This window comes from Crocuta crocuta, unplaced genomic scaffold (assembly GCF_008692635.1).
Source record: "Crocuta crocuta isolate KB4526 unplaced genomic scaffold, BGI_CrCroc_1.0 scaffold149, whole genome shotgun sequence".
In the NCBI taxonomy this organism is placed as follows: domain Eukaryota; kingdom Metazoa; phylum Chordata; class Mammalia; order Carnivora; family Hyaenidae; genus Crocuta; species Crocuta crocuta.
The window spans coordinates 1610863-1634429 of NW_027551561.1; the positions used below are offsets into that span (position 1 = coordinate 1610863).

At 54.2% G+C, this 23567-nt stretch overlaps 1 protein-coding gene across 1 annotated transcript in view; it reads left to right on the forward strand.

Moving 5' to 3' along the window:
- The window catches only part of SMG6 (SMG6 nonsense mediated mRNA decay factor), a 223765-nt gene extending 200886 nt beyond the window's left edge, over positions 1 to 22879 (forward strand). The window contains exons 13-18 of the mRNA XM_077749661.1: positions 185 to 361; positions 4154 to 4300; positions 14324 to 14477; positions 17394 to 17605; positions 17913 to 17994; positions 21108 to 22879. Of these exons, the coding sequence (XP_077605787.1) occupies positions 185 to 361; positions 4154 to 4300; positions 14324 to 14477; positions 17394 to 17605; positions 17913 to 17994; positions 21108 to 21238 (903 nt within the window). The 3' untranslated portion in view covers positions 21239 to 22879. The remainder of the gene's footprint in view (positions 1 to 184; positions 362 to 4153; positions 4301 to 14323; positions 14478 to 17393; positions 17606 to 17912; positions 17995 to 21107) is intronic.
- Positions 22880 to 23567: the final 688 nt, after the last annotated feature.

A 23567-nucleotide genomic window follows, 5' to 3' on the forward strand; every position in this document is an offset into this window, starting at 1 on the left:
CCCCCTTGCCCTGGCCCTCCTTCACAGTCCCATACATGCTCGAAGTCCCGCTCGGTCACCCCACAGCCTTGTCCAGTAACTGTGACACACTTCTCACGTGCCCCTCTGCCAGCAAACAGTGCCTGTCATCTCCATCTTCCCTTTCAGAAAATGCTGTTTTGCTTCTCTCCCTCTCGCCCTGTAGGTTATTGCAGCCGACTGCAAAAGGGTCACAGTGCTGAAGTATTTTCTGGAAGCCCTTTGTGGACAAGAAGAGCCTCTGCTGGCATTCAAGGGTGGAAAATATGTGTCAGTGGCACCCGTCCCAGACACCATGGGAAAGGAAATGGGAAGCCAAGAGGGAAAACAACTGGAAGATGAGGTACTGTGCAGGGAGAGCCCGCTGTGGCAGAGGGAAGGCTCCCCTCCCCACCCCCAGCCCTGCTCTGCCCACGGCTGCTGCTCCTATCCTGGTTATTTATAACCACTCAAAGCAGTATGGATGTGGACGTGACCAGCCAACTTCTCAAGAGTGCACTCTGCTGGTGCCCCTTCCTGCCAGTCCCACCCCAGTGTCTCCATCTCACTCTGCTACGAGTTCCAGATGCTTCTTTTTAATGTTGCATTGGAGGAGAAGGGAGGGAAAGAAAGAGTTTAATAATGTGCAGCTCGGGAGGCTTAGGAAAGGGAGTGGGGGGGGGGCGGGGGTTAGGGTTCAGGCTGAGGATCAAGTTTATAGATGTGCGGAGCTCAGCGCAGCACAGGCCTGAACTCCAGTCTCCAGCACACATACAGGAAGAGCTGACATTGCTGGCCCCGTGTGGAAAATCACCCCCTCCCCCGGCCTACTCTCCCTCCCTCGCTCACTCGCTCACTCGCTCCCTCCCTCCCTCCTGCACATCCTGATGTGATTAAGGAATTCTCCTCTTGTTTGTTTGCCCTTGGTTGTTCCTGTAGCCCTTGCTTCACTCCAGACCATGTGTATATGTGTGTGTATGCGTGTGCGCACGAGACTGTGTACGCACCCCTGCTAAGTCCCCCACCAGTTGCCCTCCTATCCACGATGTATCTTCTTGAGGGTGATTGTTGTCACGGGTCTGTGTGTGCTAGGTTTGTGTGTCAGTTTAAATGGAACTCTGCCGCTGGCTGCCCTGCAGGCTGTGGGTTCTGAGTCAGTGTGAGTGTGTGATGGTGCCGGCACATGCATGCGTTTCCTATCACTGCCAGCTGCCCTGCTCCGTGTCTGGGTGTGGGGAACTCTGTCTGGGTGTATACGCACACATAGCCCACTTTTGCCTGAAGGTTGACTCTCCTTTTTTACCCTACAGCGTTAAAGACAGAGGAGACTTAGGTGGGAAGGAACGTGGGACTTCAAGAAGGGACGGAAGTGATTCTAGCCAGAGGCCAGGTCACCCGTAGGCCAACACAGTCATTTGGCCCACAGCAGTCTCAAGCGCCTGGTGGAGCAGGGTGGGGTGCAGGGATGAAATCAGCAACAGGCCAGGGAAGCCAGATGTCAGCTGGAAGCTGTCGTTTGTGATCTGAAGCAGTGATAGAGTGGCCACCTTTGGTTCAGAGTCTTCAGAGCAGCAGAGCCTTGGACTGGCTTCATTAGAATAGCTGGAGAACCCCACCCCACCCCTGATGACACAGGGCTCGGCTTCCAGGACAGAGGTGGTTCCAGGGGTAAAGCTGAGCCCATGATTCCAGATTCCAGATGAAACCTGGGCAGAGAATAATGGGAAGGAATGAGCTGTCAGTACGGGAGGAAGTGGTGCAGTTGCTAAAGCGGTCAAGGTGCCCAGGCCCGAGGCGGGACAGAGCATGCCACCCAAGCCCCAGGTTCCGTGCAGGGCAGCGTGGGTGGGGCGGCGCCTCAGCCGGCTGTCTCAGCCACACTCCCAGGCCGAGGCCGGCAGTGGAAAGTGAGCAGGGCCGGCTGTCCTGACTGCCGTGAGAGATGTCTTCCGGGCGGTGGAGCCCACAGTACCAAATCCAGCGAGGCAGGGGAGGCCCAGGAGAAGCCAAAGATGGCCGCCTCCACACTTAACGAGGAGCAGACTAGGTCTCCAGGCCCAGAGTTTGGCTGTGCCATTCTCTCACTCCTTCTAAGGCTTATTGACCAGACAAAGGTTGTGACCCACACCGTGCTGCCCACTTCTTCCTTTTCCCACGAGCCTCCTGGGTTCCTTTATGTTAGTGGCCCCTGGGAAACCCTGCTTACCCTGGTCTGTGTAATTTCATAACCCCCCACTTCCTCGTTTGCTGTGAGAGCTGAGTGAACCTCAGACAAGCCTCACTGACCCCCTTTTGACCTCAGTCAAGCTTACTCCAAGCCCCGTGATAACCCTGTGGATCTCTGATCATAGCAGGCAAGAGGCAGTGTTCCCCCGACAGGCTAGTCAGCCATCCTGTCCCACTGACTCTGGTCCAGGTTAACCTCACAAACAAGGAAGCAAATGTGTAGACAGAGCCTTCCTCCTCATGGCCCGGGCCTCCTGGAAATGAATAGCCTGTGGGTCGTCAGATGCATGGTGACTGTGGACAGCATCCCGGACCTCTGAGACTTCTTGGATAGTGGCAGTTCTAGCCCCATCCTGAGACACACACCACCCCCCCAGCCCCCGTCTCTCCCTAAACTGCAAGACTGAGTCACTTAAGCTGCTTGAGGGAGGAATAAGGGGATGGTGATTCCTTGTTTCCTCAGATATCATTCTTCATGAGCAGAAGAGAGTCCCATTTCTTAGGGATGCTCCCAAAACACCTGTCTTCCTACCCCTAGATTCTGCTCCCAAGACAAAGCATCACCTACCCACCCACACACTATCCCTCCCACTTTCTGAGAGATTCCCAGAGAATCCATCAGAATATCATGTTGAGATGGACAGTTAGTGGAGAGAGCAAGACTCTCCTGAACAGGTCCCAGGTAGGCTTACTGGAAGACTGGCAAAGCTGAGCCCCTCAGGGCTGGTCTGGCCTTACTCTCTAGATACAAGACCGCAACCTTGTTAGTAAGAGCACACACTTTAGAGTCGAACCCACTGGGATTCGAATCTCTGATCTGCCACTTACTACCTTTGACCTTGAGCAAATTGTTTAAACTCTCTAAACCTCAGTGTGTTCATTTATAAAGTAGGGATGATAATGGCATCTATTTTACAGACCATGGTGAGTATTAAATGAGTTGATACATGACAAACACTTAGCACAGTTATCTGACCAATGATAAGCATTCAGTAAATGGCAGTTGTTATTGTCATAATCATTGTCATTATTATCATCTAGTTAGAAACACAGGAATCTTCTACTAAATCACTCCCTGTTACCCACGCTAATGCTGTCCCTCAGAGGATGTTCCCTTGGGCAGCTGCATGTTCTCTGCTGACCAAGGTCAGAAGTGAGAGGGTGAGGAATGGAGCCTGGGACCACCCGGGGAGTGGGGGCTTCTCAGAGCTGAGGCTGCAGGCAGGGAGGGGCCGTCCCTGGGGAAGGCTCCACCAGCCTGGCAGGAAGCTCCTGAAGCTAGCCAGCCATCTCCTAGCCTGCCCAGACCCTGAGAGGGCAGCCGAGCAAGGTCATGTCATGTGAATTCCTGTAATGGGTCTCAGCAACCCCAACAGCCCCAGGCTGTGGTCTTAAAAAGAAACCAGGGCAAGGTCTGCTGAGCTACAGCATCTGTTCCCTGAAGCCATCTGGGGGGCAGGGGAGCTTCCATACCTAACTCCCAGCTCTTGGCCAGAATTGATCCCTATCAGATCATTGGCAGGAATTAGATCTAAATTGAGTGGTTCAGCTTTCTCTGTTGTTTTCCCCTTTGGTGATTTCAAAAGGAAAATAGGTTCTAAGCAAGACTTGGTGAGTGTGTGCATAGGAGAATGGAGAGCTGTGTGTATAAGCATGGGCGTGAATGTGTGTGTGTGAGTCACCTCTGCTGTGGACATAACGACTCTCCAAGGGGAAAGAGCCTGGAGTGCAGTTGCTGAGGGGAGAGGTGGCGGCTTCTGTCTGCTCCCTCTGTTCCTGAGCTGAGGGAAGCACACACCTTGGGGTCCTTTGTAAGGAAAGTCCATTCTTGCCATGGAGTTGGGCGTGCTGGAAGGACAGGAGGGTGGGGCTGGTAAGGGCCATGGACTCACAGTCTCCTCTCTCCCCTGGTCCATTCCACTGCCCAAAGGAGGAGGACGTGGTGATTGAAGACTTTGAGGAAGATTCAGAGGCCGAAGGCAGCGGGGGTGAGGATGACATCAGGGAACTTCGGGCCAAGAAGCTGGCTCTGGCCAGGAAGATAGCCGAGCAGCAGCGTCGCCAAGAGAAGATCCAGGTGGGGCCTGGGGGGCCTGGGGAGGGTGGTTCCCATTAGGACCGTGACTGTGTAGGGCATGAGGGGGCGTGTGAGTCACGAGTAGGGATAAGAAGGACCCTCTCAGGAAGAGACTGTCTTGCAGTGTCCTTCCTGGTTCCACCCATTTTCTTTCTCCATCACCAAATTCTGGTAGCATTTTTGGTGCCTGGAGTCTCCCTCCTCGTGAACTCAAGGCAGAAGCAGGTTCTTCTCAGAGAATCTGATGAAAGCTTCTTCCCCACTGATGACCTGTGACTACACACCCACACATATATGATCTTCCGCCCAATTTCAGGGGTTTCAGAGTCCCCCTGAACCTTATCCAGACACTCCTGAAGAGTTCATAGATGCTCTGTTGAGAACACTTCTTCTCAGGGAAGAACACTTGAGAACACTTCTCATAGCCACAGTCTGGTTACCTGGATTCTCAGTGTAATGGCTGACCCTCTCTGGACAGGACACTCTAAACCCTCGCAGAGAGAAACTACTTCATCTCCATACACAGTTCCTCCACCATCAGCTCTCCTGTTTACCCATACCTCCACTTGTAGCAGCTTTTTCTCTATGGCTCTCACAAGTCTGTCCTTTTACACTGTATAAGCTCACTTCCTCTTACCTAGGGCTCAGAACAGACAGAGAAGAGCCAGTCATGTTCCTCCCTTTATTTTTTTTTTTTTAAATGGGCTAAGGCAATGTCCCATTCTTTTTTTTTTTTTTTTTTTTTTTTTTGNCGACTAAGCCACCCAGGCGCCCCCAATGTTCCTCCCTTTAAAGACTGTGAGCGTGGGGAAGCATCGGACCTCTTTAGGAATGTCTCATTTCCAGTCCTCTCTTCAGCTGCCCTTGCCTTTGGCATAGGGCTTAATGCTTTGTGGCCAGGCAGACCTGATCACATTCTGGGCTCCACCACTTACTAGCTCTGTGACTTTGGGGACATTATTTTACTTCTCAGAGCTTGTTTCCCCATCTGTAAAATGTAAGCAGTAATAACGCCTACCTCCTAGAATTGCTGTGAGGCCTACAGGAACCAGTGCATATAAAAGCACGTAACACAGTGAATGGCATACAGTGTGTGCTCCGTAAGTGGTCAGTGTGGTCTGATACTTGTCTAAACACCAACCAGAACTCTTCCCTTGGAAGGGGAATGAATACCAGTTGGGATCCATTGTTCTTGAGATATTCATGTCCCCTTGCCAGTGGGAATCAAGTGTGTGATACCTCCTGCCAGGTCATTGTCATGGTGTGGCCGCCTCCTCAGCCCTTCTGGGCTCTGTGTGTAACCCTCTGCTGTGGCCTGCAAAGCACCTTCATCCTCAGGCTGTCTTTCTCCCTATCCTGTGGTTATTTTCTTCCTCACTATCAGTCTTCCCAAAGGTTCTGTCTGTACTCGCCACCTCCATGTCTTGACCCTCAACCCAGCAGTTATGGAAACTGTGATGTCCGAGGTCTCTAAGTACCTGTCTTCACTGAGTCTCGATCACCGCTGTAGTTGACGTCCCTGTAGCTTTGGGCCCTGAAGCCCCTTTCTTGCAGCTGCAGTCGAGCACAAGCGAGCCCTGTCTTCTCCCTCTGTGGGCCACACCTCCCTCCTAGGCTTCCTCACCACCATTCTCTTCTTGGTCTCCTCCTTCCTTTCTGTCACTTAGTCCCAGTGTGCAGAGTTGGCCTCAGCAAATATTTGTTCAGTGACCTAATAGACAGTAGCAACTAGAGAATCCTCTTAAATTCCTAACTGGCTTTTAACCCCTTCTGTCTGATTACTTATCAGACCCTGTCTATTCACTCACTTATTCCTTCTCTCCTGTCTGTTCCCATTGCCACACCTGCTGCTAGGCCACCTTCTGACTTGGATTAGAGCAGTCAGAGCTTTAATTGCACAACTCCAGGACTCCAGGGGATGCTGTTTACTTGATAGTCTGCAATGTGCAGCCTGCACACTGGGATCCTCTCCGCCTCACTGCCTCCAGGGCACCTCACCTGTGGTCATCCTTCTCGTCCCAAAAAGACCACTCCCCTGCCCAGAAGTTGTCAGTGCCTCTGCTTCACTAGTAAAGTCTAATTCCTTATCATGGCATTTCAGGTTTTCTTGTCTGTTCCCAGTGTTTTCCCAGCCTCGTCTCCTCTCCCCCATGAGCCTTACGAGCTGTGTGGCATTGGGCGAATTATTGAACTTCTCTAAAACTGTTTCCTCATCTATGAAATGAAAGTGGTAACAGCACCTCCCTGAGAAAAACAGTGCGTGTAAAGTGCCTGTCCAGACACTAGCGCCCTTCTGTCCGGACACCAATACTAACCGTCCTCCCCTCTCACTGTCCCCTGACCTGCTCTACCCTCTCCCACTCTTGGGTCTCAGTCCATGCTGTTCCTCAGACCAAAATAGCCTTTTCCTGCTCCACATTTTCTGTTACCTATTGAAACTCTAGTCTTCCTTCAGTCCTCAGATGAAACTAAATCTCCCCAATGAAGCCTTCCCTGATACCCCTCAGGAGGAATTCATCCCTCTCTGATCAGTGTTCCTGTGGCACTGATTTATACTTCATTTCTGAAACTTGTTATCATGTCTCGTATTACAGTTATTTCTGGACTTGTTCCCCACCCAGCCCCACCCCCACTGTACTGTGAACTCCTTAGAAGCAAGTACCGTGTCTCCATCTCAGTGTAGTAAGTGGTAGTGAGCATCTGCTAGGCTGGTAGCCAGGGGACACAGGAGTGAACCAAAAAAGTCCCGCACCAGAAGGTGCAGGGTGTACAGTGAATGGAGGAACCAGTGACCTGAGGCGTGAGCATACACTGTGGCCACAGGGAAGTACAGGATGCTGTGGGAGCACACGCCATGGGGCACAGCCTTGTCAAGCTTGGCCTCTGCAGCAACAGGCAGTTCCTTGCAAACCAGAGGTATTGTGTGAGGCTCGATGTCCAGTGCCCGGGGCTGCCTCTGCTCGGGAACTTTGTTCCCCCCGTCACCTCCTTCAGAGCACGCCGCTCACGCCTGGGCACCACAGGGCCATCTGGGGCTTGGATTGCTGTGGCTCCTTTAAGAACAGGCCCCACATGCACCACTGCTGGCGGCCCTGCCTCCTGTCAGCCTTCTTCCTCCAGCCTCACAGCCACAGGAGGATTTCTCAGCAGAGGAAAAATTCCCCCCTTCCTTCCCCCCCCCCCTTTTTAATGCCNCATAATTCTTCATTTTCCAGCCTTGAACGTAAGCCAGACACATCTGTCTGGCCATATGCGTGAACCCTGGAGTCTGTGCCGAGGTGGCTGTAAAACAGGGCCGGTGAAGGCCCTTCTGGGAGAGCACACACATGTGTGTGCCCTCGGGCCATTGGCTCCCTGCCCAGAACCACGGGGCTGCAGCACTCCAAACCCATGTTAACCTTTTCTTATTTTTCCTCTTTTTGTTTAATTTAAGGGGGGAAAATCCCAAGGAAAAGGTATAAATTGTCCTGGGAGTGGGGGAGAGGCTCCTAGCTGGAGAGGCCATTATTGTTGGCAGGTACCTGGGTCACACTAATACAATAAGGAAGAGAGGAGCATCGGGTGAATTAAGATTGGAGAGATGGGCTGTAAATTACACTGCTCTGAACTCCATCAGTCTCCAGGGGTGTTAACCGAGAGGTGTAAGGCAAGTCCCCAGCTCCCGGCGCCTTTTACAGATGCAGCAAAACAGGAACCACACATGTTTGGGGAAGGGGATATGAAGATGAAGTTGAAAAAAAATCCTCCTGGCCCCCATGATGGCTATAAAGTCCAACTGAGATCTGGGGCTGTAGCCACACCCCCACTTCCCTTCTCCCACCTAGACCCCTGGGCCCAAGCTCATCTGTGGGATGGGGGAGGTGAGGCCTGGCCTCCCTCCGCAGCCTGTCCCTCCCTGCTTCCGGCCTTGCACAGAGGCTGGTGAGTAGGGCCGACTGGAGGTCAGGAAAGGGGTGTGGGCAGCTCTCGGGGCCTGTGCAGCTGGAGCCACGGCACCCAGGCAAGTCCCTGAATACTGGGGGGCCAAGACCGCCCACCTGGGGCTTTGAGGCCACGTTCTCTGGCTCACCCCAGGCTTTGCCTGTTGCCTGAGACACCTCTTCACATTAGGTTGGTCCTGCCCACCTTGTTGCTTTCTGACTGAGTCCTTTTCATTCCCACTGCCATCTTGGGATGTGTCCAGAGACCAGAGCGCAGGGTACGTGGTGTGTCTGGCAGTTGGTCCGATGTGTTTCAGCCCTAATCAGGCCCCTAGGGCTAAGCGGTCACTGAAAATCCGCCTCTAGGCATGAGGCGTGGCCTCTTGGCACCTCATCCCGGCCCTGTGAATCCCCCCCGCCTCCTCTCTGCTTCCACGAGGCTTTGCTGTGATTTGTGCTGCTGTCGGGCGGGGTCGGGTTTCCTGAGCAGTTGCAAACATCCCACCTGAAACATAACAGGCTCTTCCTCTGGCCACAGCTATTGTTTCCCTCTGCATTATGGCCACAGTCTTGCTCTGTAGCCAGCAATGACATGTGTTCTGAAAATAGCTTGGCTCCCCTGTCCCCTTCCCGCCCCNGTGGTGGCCCCAGGAGTTTCACTCTAAATATAGCTGCGGCCCATTCACACTGCCACCCAGCTGGGGGAGGGTGGTGCTGTGGAACAATGGGGCACACACAGAGCCCCCCACACCTGTATGGAAGCTAGCGGAAGGCAGACACTCAGCCCTGGCTCCTAGCTGTCGGAGGCAGGGCGGGAGCCCCTGCGCTACCAGGCCAGGGGCACGTTCACGCCAGGGCAGGAAAGCACATTGGCCTGCAGGGCCGGGCAGCTGCCCGCCCTCCTCGAGCCATTCCAGAGCCCACTCCAGCTTCTCCGCAGACTGTGGCGCTGGGTCTCCAGTTTGCTCCAGCCACTCTCACCTCCCTGGCTCCTGTGGCATCCGTGAGGTCCCATCTTCCTACAGAATGACCGGTCTGGCTGTTGGCTAGAGCCGCACCCTTAGGCCAGTATGGCTTAGAGCAAGCCCAGAGGTGTAATGCTCACCCTGCTACTCCCTCTCCATCAGGAAAAGGCACACTTCCTGGGCATTCTCAGAACAAGAGTACCAGGATAAAATTCAAGGCAGATTATCTGTAAAATGACCTCCAACTCTGAGACTGATGGAGCTCATCGAGCGAGGTATTGTTAAACTACAGGAAAAGAAGACCATTCTCCTTGAGCTCTTTACAGTCGAGTTTGAAAATAAAATCACAGGGTACCTGAGTGGCTCAGTCTGTTGAGGGTCCGACTCCAGCTCAGGTCATGATCTCACGGTTCATGGGTTCGAGCCCCATATCGGGCTCTGTGCTGACAGCCAGCTCAGAGCCTGGATCCTGTCTTCAGATTCTGTGTCTCCCTCTCTCTCTGACCTTCCCCTGCTCATGCTGTCTCTATCTCTCTCTCAAAAATAAATAAAACATTTTTAAAATTTTGTAATTAAAAAAAAAATAGAAATCTGTCCTCATAAAACTATTAAAAGTAGCAAGCAAGTCATCCTGATTGTAACTTGGTTTTTTGTTTTGTTTTGTTTTCTGATTGTAACTTTGAAAAAGCAACCAAGCACACATTAAGTTCTGTAGTACTGACTTTGAACATCCAGAGAAGGGATCCTAAACGGAAACTTCCCCATAAACACCCACCCTACGTGAAGATACTTACCGTGCCGTTCCCAAGGGTGGCCCATGGCACTGCCTGCTCTCTTTTGATAGCAAATACAGTACCTGCTCCCTTTGCTTTCTGTGGCTCGAGAAGGAACTGCCTGCCTGCACTGTCAGCGGTTATCTCACCAGCTATTCCTATTTTTTATTTCATTTCCATTTTTCTATTTTTCATTTTTAAAAAGCCTTCTTTGTCATTAAAGAAAAAACAGACAATATGAGTACCATGAGTCTTATCATCTTATCATCTTATCATAGAAGTCAGCAGTTCTTTCTCTCTCCCCTCCCCATCTCCAGCTCTGCTCCCGAGTGGTTTCCCCAGATAGTAACCCTCCTGGATAATATAGAAGGTGAAAAATGGAGCTGGGCAGGAGGAAGGGAAACCGACACTTGTGAGGGTATTAATTCATGTTTCAAGCATTTTCCTAGATACTTTCACATACAAAATGAGCATAGAAATTTGCTGTGGTCCAGAACTTCTTGTTTTTGGTGAACACATTGCTCTGGCCAGAGAGACCCAAGGATAAATAATTCCATCACCCAGTAGAGGGATGGAAGCAGCCACACTCCCTGTGGAGCCCTAAGTGGAAGGAAGACTTAAGAAGGCCTTCTCTCAATGTGACTCTGCTTCGTGACCTGGGTGCTTCAAGTTCCACAGCTCCTGTGTGAGCTAATTACAATACCTTTCTTTATTAATTCTCAGTGTCCCAGTTTTCAGTGGGTCAGCATCCCCAAACCATCCCCACAGTCTAGAAGGAACTTAATCTATAAAGAGCCCTTCTCCCAAGCCTGTTAGCTTCCTCATTAGATGTTACTGTGGATTATCTCTTTCCCAGTTCCCCACTGCCTTGTTCAAGGATGCCCTCATATTTCAGAGAAAGTTGGCTACTTAGCACCTTCCAGAAACAGAACTGAGTTCTTTTTTTCCTTCCACACTTGATGACAACTTGGTCCTTACTACCAGCGTTGTGATTCCAAGTGTCCATGCTTTCCTTGGGTTCCCAGTTCATTCTCCAAGGACCGTCGTGGCCCAACCTTAGCTGCAGCGAGAAGGGTTCCTGTGGACCTCTCCTTCCGGGTCAGCACACTTGACTCCAGGCCAGGGCCAGTCTGTCTGAATCACAGCATTCCAGTTGAGCCCCCCTCACCCCCACCAGAGGCTTCTCCAGCTTTTTACTCATACAAACAAAAATAAATCTCACTACCGGCCTCTGAACTCCACAGCAGCTTGCTTCCCCCATCTCCCCAAGCGTCCCATGGCTGTGAGTGGGGACTTGGCACTCTCCCCACCGACATCACTTTTTCACTCCCTGCGCATCCTGTGTCCTTCTCTCACCGTGCGACCCAGAGATCGGAATGGGACGTGACGGCCGGCACAGGCGCCGTGCACAGCTGCCAGGAATCTGACGGGTAAAATCTGGAAAAGTTGGGAGGGCAAATGCTAAACACACACACACACACACACACACACACACACACACACACACAGCACTGCTCAGAGAGGGCCGGAAACACAGACACCCACAGAAGAAGGCCTGCAGACTCCCGGTCCCTCATCCGTCTGCCATTCTTTTGGAAGGGACTGGGCCAGTCTCATCACTCAGGTATGACACCCCCCAGAGGCCCACAGGTACCCCAGGAGAAGGGGGAGCAGCTTCATTTAACCTCCTGAGACTCTGTGAGGGCATGTGGGGAACAGGAAGCAGTTGTGTGGTGACTCACTAGGCAAAGCCAGGTTAAGGGAAGTTGTCTGCGGGCGTCCCTGGGACCGGATGATGGCAGCACAGCTCCAACCACCCTCCTACAGCTTGACCCCACCCCACCCCTGGGGAACCAGCGAGGTTGCCACCTCCCTGAGAGCCCACCGCCTTTGTTCACCTTTCTGGCCCGGAGCCAGAGGTTTGAGAACTCAGACGGTTAGAGCTTCCCTATACCCTGCTTCTAGGTGTTTCTTCTGTGCTGTCATCAGAACACACAGCAGGCTGTCAGCCCCCAGCCTCCCTTGGTCACCTGGCTTAAAAGGCCAGCACTCCAAAGGTGGAATGGTTCAGGGTCTCAGGAGTTCACCTGTGTTCATGCAGGGCGAAGAATGGCAGCCAGGTCCTCCTCTTTAGAATCAAAGCAGAGCTGGGCTTCCATTTCTGGAGCTAGGAAAACAAGTGAAGCGTCTCGGCGGAGCAGTGGCAGAGATCTAGTGCACCGGTCCCCGAGCCCCTGTCCTCTCCCAGCCATTGTCGTTGCTGTTCTGTTCCTTCTCCCCCAGAAACACAGAGATTTGGGGGCTTGTGATACCAGGAAGAATGTTCCCAGCAGTGGAAAAGCTGGATAGAGAACAGCAAGACCTGGGGAAACCAGCAGCTGGACTGCCGCCGCTCCCCATGAGGAAGAAGAGTAGAGCCCCTGTTCTTTTTCTCTTTTCCTTTTTGATTTTTTTTTTTAACATTTATTCTTTTTTGAGAGAAAAAGAGGGCATGAGTGGGGGAGGGGGAGGAGAGGGAGACACAGAATCCAAACCAGGCTCCAGGCTCCGAGCCGTCTGCACAGAGCCCAACATGGGGCTCGAACCCATGAATCATGAGTTCATGACCTGAGCTGAAGTCAGGACACCTAACCAGCGGAGCCACCCAGGTGCCCCCGTGAGAGCGCCGGTTGTTACAGAACACCCAAGCCACTAAACAGTGGCCGGGGTCAATTTGATTTGAAGAAGAAATAAAAAGTTTTTAAAATGCCACAAGGGGAGTTTAGTGGACTGGGTGTCATCGTGCAATTGGTAGTCCCACAGGGAGGGACTGCCACCCAAGTCCCCTGGGGAAGATTGCCGGCAGCAGGGGTGCTTTCCCCCGCTGAGGTGACAGCAGCAGAATGACTTCGTCAGACTGGGCCTCTCAGCCGTGTTTCTCATGCCTGCCTGTGGCCTGTGGCCTGTGCCTTCCACCAGCTGTGGTGGCAGTGGCAGCAACGACTTACTCATAGGAAGAGGTCCCCAGTAGGTCACAGAGAAGCCACCCCCAGCATTCAGAGGCATGCCCTTTCAGTTTTACTGTCGTTGCCAGTGAAACCCGAGCACCTTCCTCCCTGACTGTTGGCGGCCGGGGCCCAGCAGTATGGGACCCGTCTCCGTTGGCACGCACACCTATCCCCCTGCCCTGAGCCTGTGTCGGTGTCCTTTCTGGTTGACGTGTGGCAGAAGATCATGAGAGAGGGCGGGACAGGGCTGGGGCCTGCCGGCCTGGTCCCTGCCAGGTTTGTGTCGTGCCCTCCTGCTCTGCACACAGGGAGCACACCGTCTGGGCAGATGCCAGCAAATCATTTTGCTTTTTGGCCATGGTCCCCACAAGAGGAAGCAGCACAGCAGCTACCATGTTCTTTAGGGACAGACCCAGAGCCTATCTCAGAGGGCCGCTGCCACTCGGGCCTCTGTCAGAGTTGAGAAAGTCAGGCTTTCACAGATGGGCATGGAGCGTCCCTGAAGGATGGCAACGTCCATCAGACAGACGAACCCCAGACCATGTGCTCTTGGAGTCATGGTGGCCAGACCACGGGTGCTGCGTGAGGTGTACAGGAGACGCGTTGGCTTTTTTGTGTGGAAGTACAGCTTGCACTAGTAAACTTGATACCGTGATCATCATTACTTAAGATGAAGCTAAGCCAAAAACAGTTGCCTTAAAGTCTTGTTTCATTGGGGGTGGGGGGGGAATGTAAATAATCCTACAGGTTGCGCAGAGCAGCGGCAAAGGAGCACAGGTAGAACACAGGACCAATGTTGAAGAAGCACTGCTGCCTGCAGGGGGGGGGGAGNTCCAAATCCATCACACCGTCTGGACCCCTGCTGCTGCGGGTATTAATAACTCATTGTCAGCATCGCTGTTCTTGCATAGCCTTTGAGTTTAACCTTTGTTTTCTGACGACCCAGTGAAATAAACCGAGGTAACAAATGCACTCTATATAAAGTGTTTGCGCTGAGCAGTGCCCCCTCTGTATGCTGACTAAATCATGTGTGTGAAACCACTTTCCTATCCAGGGAAGCCGACTCCCCCATGGTGATTTTTAGCCCTGGGTCTGTCTTTCAGAAACCTTTAATTTTTAATACCATCAGCGCTCTCTCTGTTCAAGGCAGGGTTTTAGTCACACGCCGTTCCCCAGACCATCTAGTCTGTGTTGATTGTTATTGCGGTACTTTGCCCAGCCCTTGGGCCCGTCCCTCAGGCCTGACGGGCTGGCTGTCCCTCTGGAGCGGGGAGAGTTTCAGGGGGCAGGATGCTGACACACTGTGTAGTCAGGGCCCTGGCTCATCCACGCACTTGCCTCCTCACTCTGGCTCACTCACCATTCTGTGTCCCTGTAGGCCGTCCTGGAGGACCAGAGTCAGATGAGGCAGATGGAGCTCGAGATCAGACCCTTGTTCCTTGTACCAGACACCAACGGCTTCATTGACCACCTGGCCAGTCTGGCACGGCTGCTGGAGAGCAGGAAGTACATCCTGGTGGTGCCCCTCATCGGTGAGTCAGGCCTGAGCAACCCGCACGTGTGCAGCAGCCCCCTCTACACACATGCCCCATGGCCCAGGGGCCACGTGGGCGACGGAGCCCCGTGGTGTGTGTGTGACAGGATTTGCAAGGAAGTGGGGTGCGCGTGGGGCAAGGAAAATTGTTTAATAATCAAAGCAGTTCAAATTATTATGGCTGATCCATGGCTTAAACTGCTTGAGCAAATGGACTCCTGTGTCCCGGCAACCAGAGGCTGCATGAGCCCAGCCCTTGTTTTTATCCTTATAAAGCTTGCAGTAAAACAGCAAAGCTGGTTCCCGTTATTGGTAAACACTCAGCCCTGGCAGATAACGGCAGTGCTGCTGGGTGGTCTGGCAGGGAGGCTGGGAGGATTTTGAAGTGGTTAGATGCCTTTGGTCTGATTGTCTTGTAGCTTTTCATGATCATTCTGTTGGTTCGAGGTAGCATTCTTCTGGCCGGTGTCACCCTAAGGCCAGGCTGACGGAAACCCTCCAGAGCAAGCCCTTGGCTCATGCCTGTGGATTCCTGCCACTTGGGCCCTTACCGCTGTCTGGTCACTAGTGCTGGTGCAGGGTCAGCATCTCAGGACCCAGCTAGCTTGCGTCCACCCTCAGGCCAGAAGAGCCCAGCTGGGCTGTCTCCAGGGGACTGTCTAGGCACTGTCTTAGTTCTTGGGGCTCTGTGGTGGGTCAGCCCGAGGATGGGCTGTGGGCTCTGGGCTCCTGATATCACCAATAGAGCTCATATAGCTGATGGCCATCCTGTGGAGGGAGAGGGCCTGGGAGGTGACTGGCTTTTCAGTGTCCCCTTCTCAGGAGCCAGTTCGTGATCCTTGTCCTCTGGAAAAGCTGCCAGACTGGCAGTCTGCCTGCCAAGCCACCTCTGACATCCATGCCAAGATGTTCCATTGGGCCTCCCCTCCTAGTCCCAAGTGTCTTAGTGCCAGATGAGGGTGGAAACAAAGGGCAGGAAACATCCGCCCCTGCAGAGGCTATAGAACCCTGGGGGGTTGTGGGAAACACGTTAGCACCACCTGAGAATGTTGGCACTGAAGCAGCCCTCGTCCCGCCTCCACCCTCCCTGTCTTCCTTCCCCCTCCCCATGTGGCCTGGCCAGAACCTCTTAAAGCCAAGCCTTTAGACCTAAGGGAAGGCTGTCTGTTCTTCAAAAGTAGAGCAGCAAGGCCGTCAAGTTGTCCCAGCTTTCCCTCTTCCCTCACAGTGTCCTGGGGCGGGGCGGGGCGGCGCTCAGGATACTGTGTCTGCGTGCTTTCCTACCCAGGAGAGGTTTAGGGGCAAGAAACTGAGTGAGTGGTCACTTTTTTGCTAATGGTCAGGAAATGGTATAACTGAGAGAGGGTGCTGACATCTCGGGCCCCCTAAGACTTGGAAGGAGCCTCAAGCACTGTCTGAGGCTAGCAGGGGTCTGGGTCACGGGCACCATTTGTGCCCCTTGCTGTGCTCAAGTTCCTTGTCCCTGAGGGACCTCCTGGGAGGCAGAGCTGCAAGCCCTTGGCCTTGAGGAGCTTGTGGTTCAGTAGGGAAAGCCAGATACTGTAGGAAGGGAGCAAATCTATGAGAAGATCCACGGGAGAAGACCCACCCCATGAGTGCTGGGAGACTGCAGCCCCCCTGCAGCAGTGTGGGCCAGCCTCGTTGAACCTCCTTCGGCTGGGCAGGGCCCTCGAGTCTCAGGAGCTGTAAGGAGACTCCTGTTCAGTGAGGCTCCCTCGGTGGATTCCCGCTCTGTGACCAGAGCACAAAGGGTTAAGCCGACAGCTTTCCCTGCTTGTTTCTTGTGCTCTTTAACCTGCTCCTGCTCCTTAGGCCTGACCCTAGCATTGAGAAGCCCCGCCTGGTGCAGAAGCACAAACAAGCTTCCCCTTTGAAGCCTGTTTAGTTTGGAAGCAGGAAGGAGATTTTGGGATGGAATACCAGTTTTGCATGTTTGATGTTCTGTTTGCTGTACCATCCCCCCGTCCACCACTACTTCCCAGCCTGAACCATACATTGTGTGGACATGCAGCGGCCTCAGGTTGCTGACAGCATGGGCATTGTGTGTGTACGTGTGTGTGTGTGTGTGTGTATGTGTGTTCCCACGTGGGCCCTTTCCAGAAAGTGTCTCTGAATACGCAGACAGTGAGTGCCAGGCTCCCCATGGAACAGCATGCTCACACCGACTCCCCGAGCCATGAATCATTGCACTGAGGAGAGGCCTCAGACCCCAAACTCTCCCGGAGCCCCCAAGGAGTGCATATTTCCCACTTGACCTCAGGCTTTTGGCTGGAATTTTGGAAAGAATCTTCACCAGAAAATGAAGCCGTGTCCCAGACACATAGGCAGGCAGGCAGGCAGGCAGACACACACACACATACACACACACACACACACACAAACACGTGCAGTATCAGCGGAGTGTATGTGCCAAGGGCATGGTTTGAGGGAATACCACGTCGCTTGCAAGGAAGGCCATGACTGTCACTTCCCACTTGGTGACCTGCCCGCACTGTGCCAGGGGATAGGGCATAGAACTTTGCCCCTTGTGAGCTGCTGTGGTTGGGGGCCCAGGTTGATTTGGGGGCAGGGGGTGCCTCTTGCCCTATAGCAGCTACCCTTGCTTCTCTTGAGAAACTCTTTCAATTTGATCCTATACCTAAGGAATGTGATGGAGGGGCCAGGTTTCTTCTGAATACAGCAGCTCCAGAAAATCCATGTAAGTTCTTTCTTGGAGGAGGGTGGGGAAAGATAGAATTCTGTGCAAAGTCTGGGACACTTCTTGCCTCCCAAGCTCTCCTAGCATCACTGGAAGACTCCTTTGGGCGAGATGGATTCTATGGTCTGGGAAGGGGCTGGCTGGGAAAGTGAGCCAGAGGGGCTGATAACCTTGTGGGACTTTGTCCCCTCACAGTGATCAATGAGCTGGACGGCCTGGCCAAGGGGCAGGAGACAGACCACCGGGCTGGGGGCTATGCCCGTGTGGTACAGGAAAAGGCCCGGAAGTCCATCGAGTTCCTCGAGCGGCGATTTGAGAGTCGGGACTCTTGCCTACGGGCCCTGACCAGCCGTGGCAATGAACTTGAATCCATCGCCTTCCGCAGCGAGGACATTACTGGCCAACTGGTAAGACCTGTGGCAGAAAGGGAGAGCCCACAGACAACCTCAGAACAGGGTCTCTAGGAAGTCGGGCAGCTCAGGCAGCCTAGGCAGCTGAGCGGGACAGCCACCATCGAGGCCCAGGAAGGGCAGTTCTGTGTCCCGTAGCTCATTCTTGGCACAGTTGGAGCCAACCAGGCAGGGCCAAAACATGTCTGGGAGGGACTCTGGGATGTGATATTCCCTAGGACCCCAGAGGCAAAAGTATACCTGTGCCGCCTCCGAATGGCGCCCCCTCCTGCCCAGTGGCACTTCTCACACTTTCTTCCTCCAGGGTAATAACGATGACCTGATCCTCTCCTGCTGCCTCCACTACTGTAAAGACAAGGCCAAGGACTTCATGCCCACCAACAAAGGTACAGCTTTGCCTCCGCCTCAGGATCATCCATCCCCATGCCCTACCGTCCTCAGCCCTAGGTCTGGGAAGTTTGAAGAAGCCTAGGTCAGGTTTGATGCAAGCCTCAGACCAGCCTCTGGAAATCCAGCTTCCCTGTGACAGCTTCCCCCCACTCCCAGGTGGACGCTGGGACGACTAGGGGTGGACCTAGCCCAGGAAGCCAGGCTCTAGGCAGTGAGCTTTCCCACTCAGCAGGGATCTATTTCCTTTCTTGGGTCCTCAGTGAGTTCTCTGACAGCAAGAATGTCTTTATGATTCAGGGTAGCTTATTCTGGCCATGGTCTCCAAACCCAACCCTCTGTAGCTCTGAGAGGACAGTCCCCAGTGGTCCCTGGGGCCCACCTCCCTTTTGTGGCCGTGCTCACACTCTCAGTTCATACCTGAATATTTGCCCTCTGTCAGGCCGGTGGCGGAGGTACTTCCCCAGCGAATAGTGGGCCTTCTCTTCCTGTCTCTGCGTCATATAATGCCACACTTTGGGGGCAGGTGACAGCATGGGTACCAAGCCTTCAGCCCAGTTTTCAAGCCCTTTTTGGTGATCGGAGTCCTGTCTTTTAGCCCAAAGGCCCACCCTGGGCCTCTCTTCCAGGGGCTTGAGTGCCTCATCCTCAACCCAGAATGCTTTCACACGTGGCCCCTCAGAGCCCGCCAGGCTCAGGTGTTTTCTGCTCCTGGCTCCCGCGACTCTGCTGTTTCTTCCTAGGATGTCCTAGCTCCGTGTCATCCACAGACTCGGTCATCCTTACCACTGGGTCTCTCTCTACGTATAGGGGACTACGTCTTGTTCTTTTCCTTTAGCTGTGGTCACCTATCTCCCTTCCCTGCTCAGTGTCCTAGCCCTGGCTTTCAGACTAGTCGGGGCACTGTCTTCCCCCCCTGCCGCTCCTGCCAGAGTCTCTGCACCAGGAGCTGGTAATGAACCCAGTGTTCTTCATGGGGGTCCCGCCATGTGGCTCTTACGTTCTGTCCCTCAGAGCCACACCGGCTGAACCAGTCAGGGAGCGTGTGCTCCGCTCCCAGGCAGCTTCCTAGAGGGCACCTTCTGAGAGAGAGGCAGGCAGGACTGCAGGCCTTCTTGGCAAGTGTAGTGCGGGTCCTGCTGCGGCCCCACCCAGCCGCAGAGCTGTTTCTTTCTCAGCAGAGACACATTTTGGCTCTCGCCTCACTAGTCTCTCCACCACCACCACCCCCCACTTCACCCCAAACAGCCTACAGGAACCCATTGCCATCCTGGGGACCGCCCCTATCAGAATTACATCAGCAACGGCTAGTGTAATCAAACCCCATTTGTCAGTGTGAATTCTTAGCAGATTAACTTGTCAGATTCACAGAGAAACCGTCACTAAATGTTTATATGTAAACGATGTTGAATTTTAAAATCATGTGGATTATGGCGGATGGGGCCTGACAAGATGACAGTCTCTGGTTTCTAACAAAGTGAAGTTACCAGTGTCAAAACAGAGGATGTTTATTGTTAAAAATGTCTGAAAGTATCCACAGAAACCCCTGCAGACCCCTGCCAGCAATGCAGGGCCTTAGTCAACTGACCTAAGGCCTGGGACTCTCTTGGTCCGAGCCCCAGGGCAGGAGCGACGGGGCTGCCTTGAGCAGCCAGCCGGGAACCCCACATAGCACAGCCCAGCACCACCACGCCAGAGGGCCCAGGCCCAGGCCCAGGCAGTGGAGCTGGCTCCGGCTCCGTGCATCCTGTCTGCTCGGCTGCCATCCTCTCCCCGTCTGCCCACCGCAGCCCCTCACCTCCCACCCCTCCTCCTTCTACCTCTCCCCTCTGCTCACCAGCGGCGGCGTCAGCCTCCTCCTCCCTCTTCCCCCAAACTCCTCCCAGGCTGACAGCCAGTTCTCAGCCTCCCTGCCTGGAGCTGGCGAGCCTAAAACCGCCCAGGTCTGACCTGGACATTTGCAATTGCCCAGCCCCGCCAGCCCCCCCGCAGTCAGCAAGCCCCGCAGGACATTTCCTGTGCCTCACTGTCTGCCAGACGGACCTCCGTCAGGAAATACCCAGCCTGGGACTGAGGGGTGGGCCTGCCACCAAGCGGTCTGCCCAGGGGTGGGATGTCACTTGCGTGGGTACTTGGCCCTGGTTTAATTTCTCCCCGGTACATTAAGAGGTTGAGGAATTAGGGGAAGAGAGGTAGTGGAAGACATCTTGCTAAGAGGTCATCTAAAAAGAACAAAGGCTGCCTGTGCTGATATAGAGCTTTAAAATATGTAAAATCTGAATAAAGTAAATATGGCTAGTATGATCATAATGTAGGAAAGAAGCTTATGTAACAAGTGTGTGTACTCATACACGTGTGTATAGAAATCGAAAAGCATGCCCTCGGGAGCAAGACACACGAAGGGAGATTGCCGGGTGGATGGCTGTGACTTTTCCTTTCCTTTGTCCTCTTCTCTACTGTTCAAGGTTCTCACCATTTACATGGATTACTTTCATGTAATGGAGGAAATCATTGGACTGTAGCCCGGGGCCACCTCGGCGCAGCTCTGCCAGGGACCCTGGCCCTCCTTTCCTTAGAGCTCCCCTAAACTAACCCCTCTTCTCACCTCTGGGAGCCTGGATACACTGTGGACTCCATCTTGAACTTTCTGCCTTTTAATACCTAAAACATTGGCCTGCTAACCTTGGAGGGAGAGGATGTACAAAGAGAGAGGAGTAATTGTGAGTCCAGGACCAGCCATACAGTTGGAAGGAGTAGAAGGAAAGGGGCCCCTTCTGTCCCCTCAGTCCAGCGTCCCAGGAGAGGGGTCTGTGGAGGCAAGTGGCTTGGGCAGGTCTCTGGGCACCAGGCAACACAGCCCTGTGCTGGAGGCGGGGGTCTGAAGGACAAGGCCAGCCCTGGCCCAGCACGGTCCTCTCTAAGCCGATAGGGGAGGGTAGCCTCGGCTGATTGCGTGAGGGAAAGACTTACAGAAGGGCCAGGAAATGACCAGCCCTGACCCCTACAGGACCACATCCCCACACCCCCACCCCAACCCCCAGAGAGAGGAGAGGCAGCATGTGCCTCTGCCGCCTGCCCTCACTGAAGTCCTTCTGCTCTCTCGTGCCTACAGAGGAGCCAATCCGGCTACTGCGGGAGGTGGTGCTGCTGACGGATGACCGCAACCTGCGTGTGAAGGCACTGACGAGGAATGTGCCTGTGCGGGACATCCCAGCCTTCCTCACGTGGGCCCAGGTGGGCTGAGGGGGCCACATCGGGGTCCCCCCCGGAACCATTCCTGAGAGGCCACCAGGCGCCCAGTGTAGCAACGAAGATGCCCACGTGCCTGAGCCACCAATCCACCCAGACAATAAACCATCCTCTTCCAACCCACGCCGTGGCCGTGCTGTGGGGGAGCTGCTCCTCACAGAGCCCCTCCTGAGGGTCGGGCGGAAGCTGCTGGGAGCCTCCTGGGCTGCCAAGATTTAGCAGGGAGGTGTCTGGCTGCAGTGACAGCAGGTGGGTGAGCCAGATCGGCCACCCACGGTCTCAGCCTTTCTCCCTCCTCCTGACTAGTTCAAAGGCTCGGGGAAGGCCTTCTCGGCGCGGGGACTCAGCCACTTTCTCAGCTGGAGATAGGGTAGGGGTTGCATTTCCATCAGGTGCAGGTGAAATGACGGGTCCCTTCAAATGTTCAGACCTCTGTCCTGAATGCGTCCCAAGAGGCTTTGGTCATGCCGTGAAGAGAGTCCCCAGGTGCGTGTCTCTCTCAGAGGCCTGGATTTCCCCATGGACCCAGGTTGGGTTCTGAACACTAGATCCCAAACAGCAGCCCTAGGCCCCACCTTTCCTACCCCCGATCCTAAACACACACCCACCCTGCTCCTCTTCCTGCCCTTATCCATCTGGGTCCATTACACTTTGCCACTCATTTCCCCTTGGATGCTCATGGGTCTAGAGGGAAGGGACATCTGGGCTCAGGCTCATGCTTCCTGGGTGGCCTTTGCCTGCTCCCTCTCGCTCATTGGCCTTCCTTTTGCTCTAGTTCCCATTTCATGAAATTTCTTCACACTTTTCTCAGTTCCCCCTCCTCTCTTCTCCCTCTCTCTCTCCTGAATCCTCCCCTTGCCCCCCTTCCCTTTCTGGTGATGCCTCTCACCTCCCTGATCCCCTCAAATTCTTCACCCCGGGTCCTTGCCATGGGGGATCCCCCTCTGAATTTTCCTCCTCTGGTACCTCGTCCTTCTCTGTGGCAGGAACCTAATAAAGCGTTCCTGCCCAAACCACTTTTCTCAGGCCGCTGCGCTCTGAGAAACTTCCAGGCTCCTGCAGTACCACCTGAGGGTAAGATGGGCCAGTGCCTGAGAGGGGCATTGCCTAGCCTGGAGCTTGCACCGTTTCTAGCTTTGCCCTAGCAGAAGTTGACACGGGGGCCTTTTGGCCTTTGAGGTTTTTGTTGCGTCTTTAGCTGGCACCTGTGTCCAACGCCTCACTCAGAGGCTTCCTACTGGGAATGGGTTCTCCCAAGCCAGGGCCTGGGGTGAGAGGAACTTGGAGGAAGACAGGGCTTTGAGGAGCCAGGAGCAAATTTTGATGGGACCCGAGGGGGAATCCCCCAGAGCTCCCTGTCTGGACTGTACAGCCTGTCCAGAGGACAGGAGTGAAGCTGTACCCTCCCTGAGGCCCAGGATTATACCAGAAGGAGGGGGTACTGTGGAGGAGAGCCACCAGTGGTTCAGGGCCTCAGAAGACTGGCTCTTTGGGGTACAGGGTCCCAGCCTCTCCTTTGAGACCCTCTCCCCTGGATGAAGGCCAATGACTGGGTGGGTGGGAGACCTGTCTCTCCTTTCTGTCCCATTTGCAGCACTGGTTTTGTTTCCCTCAATAAATTTTTAGTTACGAACATGCCTGAGCTCTTGCCCATCTGTCTCTGGGATCGGGGAGGGAAGAAGGCCTGAGCTGCTCTCTGCACCTGTATGAGGGTACAAGTCTGGCCCCTCCACCCACCCAGGCCTTGTGCAGGGCAGAAGAGAGGAGCGGGGTCCAGGGTCCTTGGTTACTGCTTTATTGCTGTTTGGTTCGAGTATAGAAAATGGAAGCGGCTCTGGAAGAGCCTGTGTACAAAGTAGGAAATATACAAACTGGGGAGGAGGGAGCTAAAGAGACCACGTTCCAGCCCAGCCCAGCCTGGGCTCGAGGTGGGGGGCTGCCCGGGGCGCATGCAATAAATATGGTCCGGGGCCCCAGGGGAAGGGGGAGGACACCGCGGGAGTGGGAGACCGGTAGGCTAGGGCTGCCTCAGCCCTCGGACCCCAGAGGGAGGGAAGGGTTGGCCCTGGGGCTAGTGCCACTTGTGCAAAATGAGGAACTTCAAATTATCANGAGATTCACAGTGAGAATGGGTGTGGTCGCAAGGGCCGGAGGTAGGGCTGGGAGCGCCCCATCAGTGACACCCCTCCCTCCAAGAGCAGCACGGAGCCGGGGGAGGGGGCCAACGAACCACAGGAAGAGGCGGAGAAGGGCCGGGGGTCTCCTTTGGTCAAAGCTGATATCAAAAATATAAATCTCCCTTCCCCCATCCCACCCCTGTCCC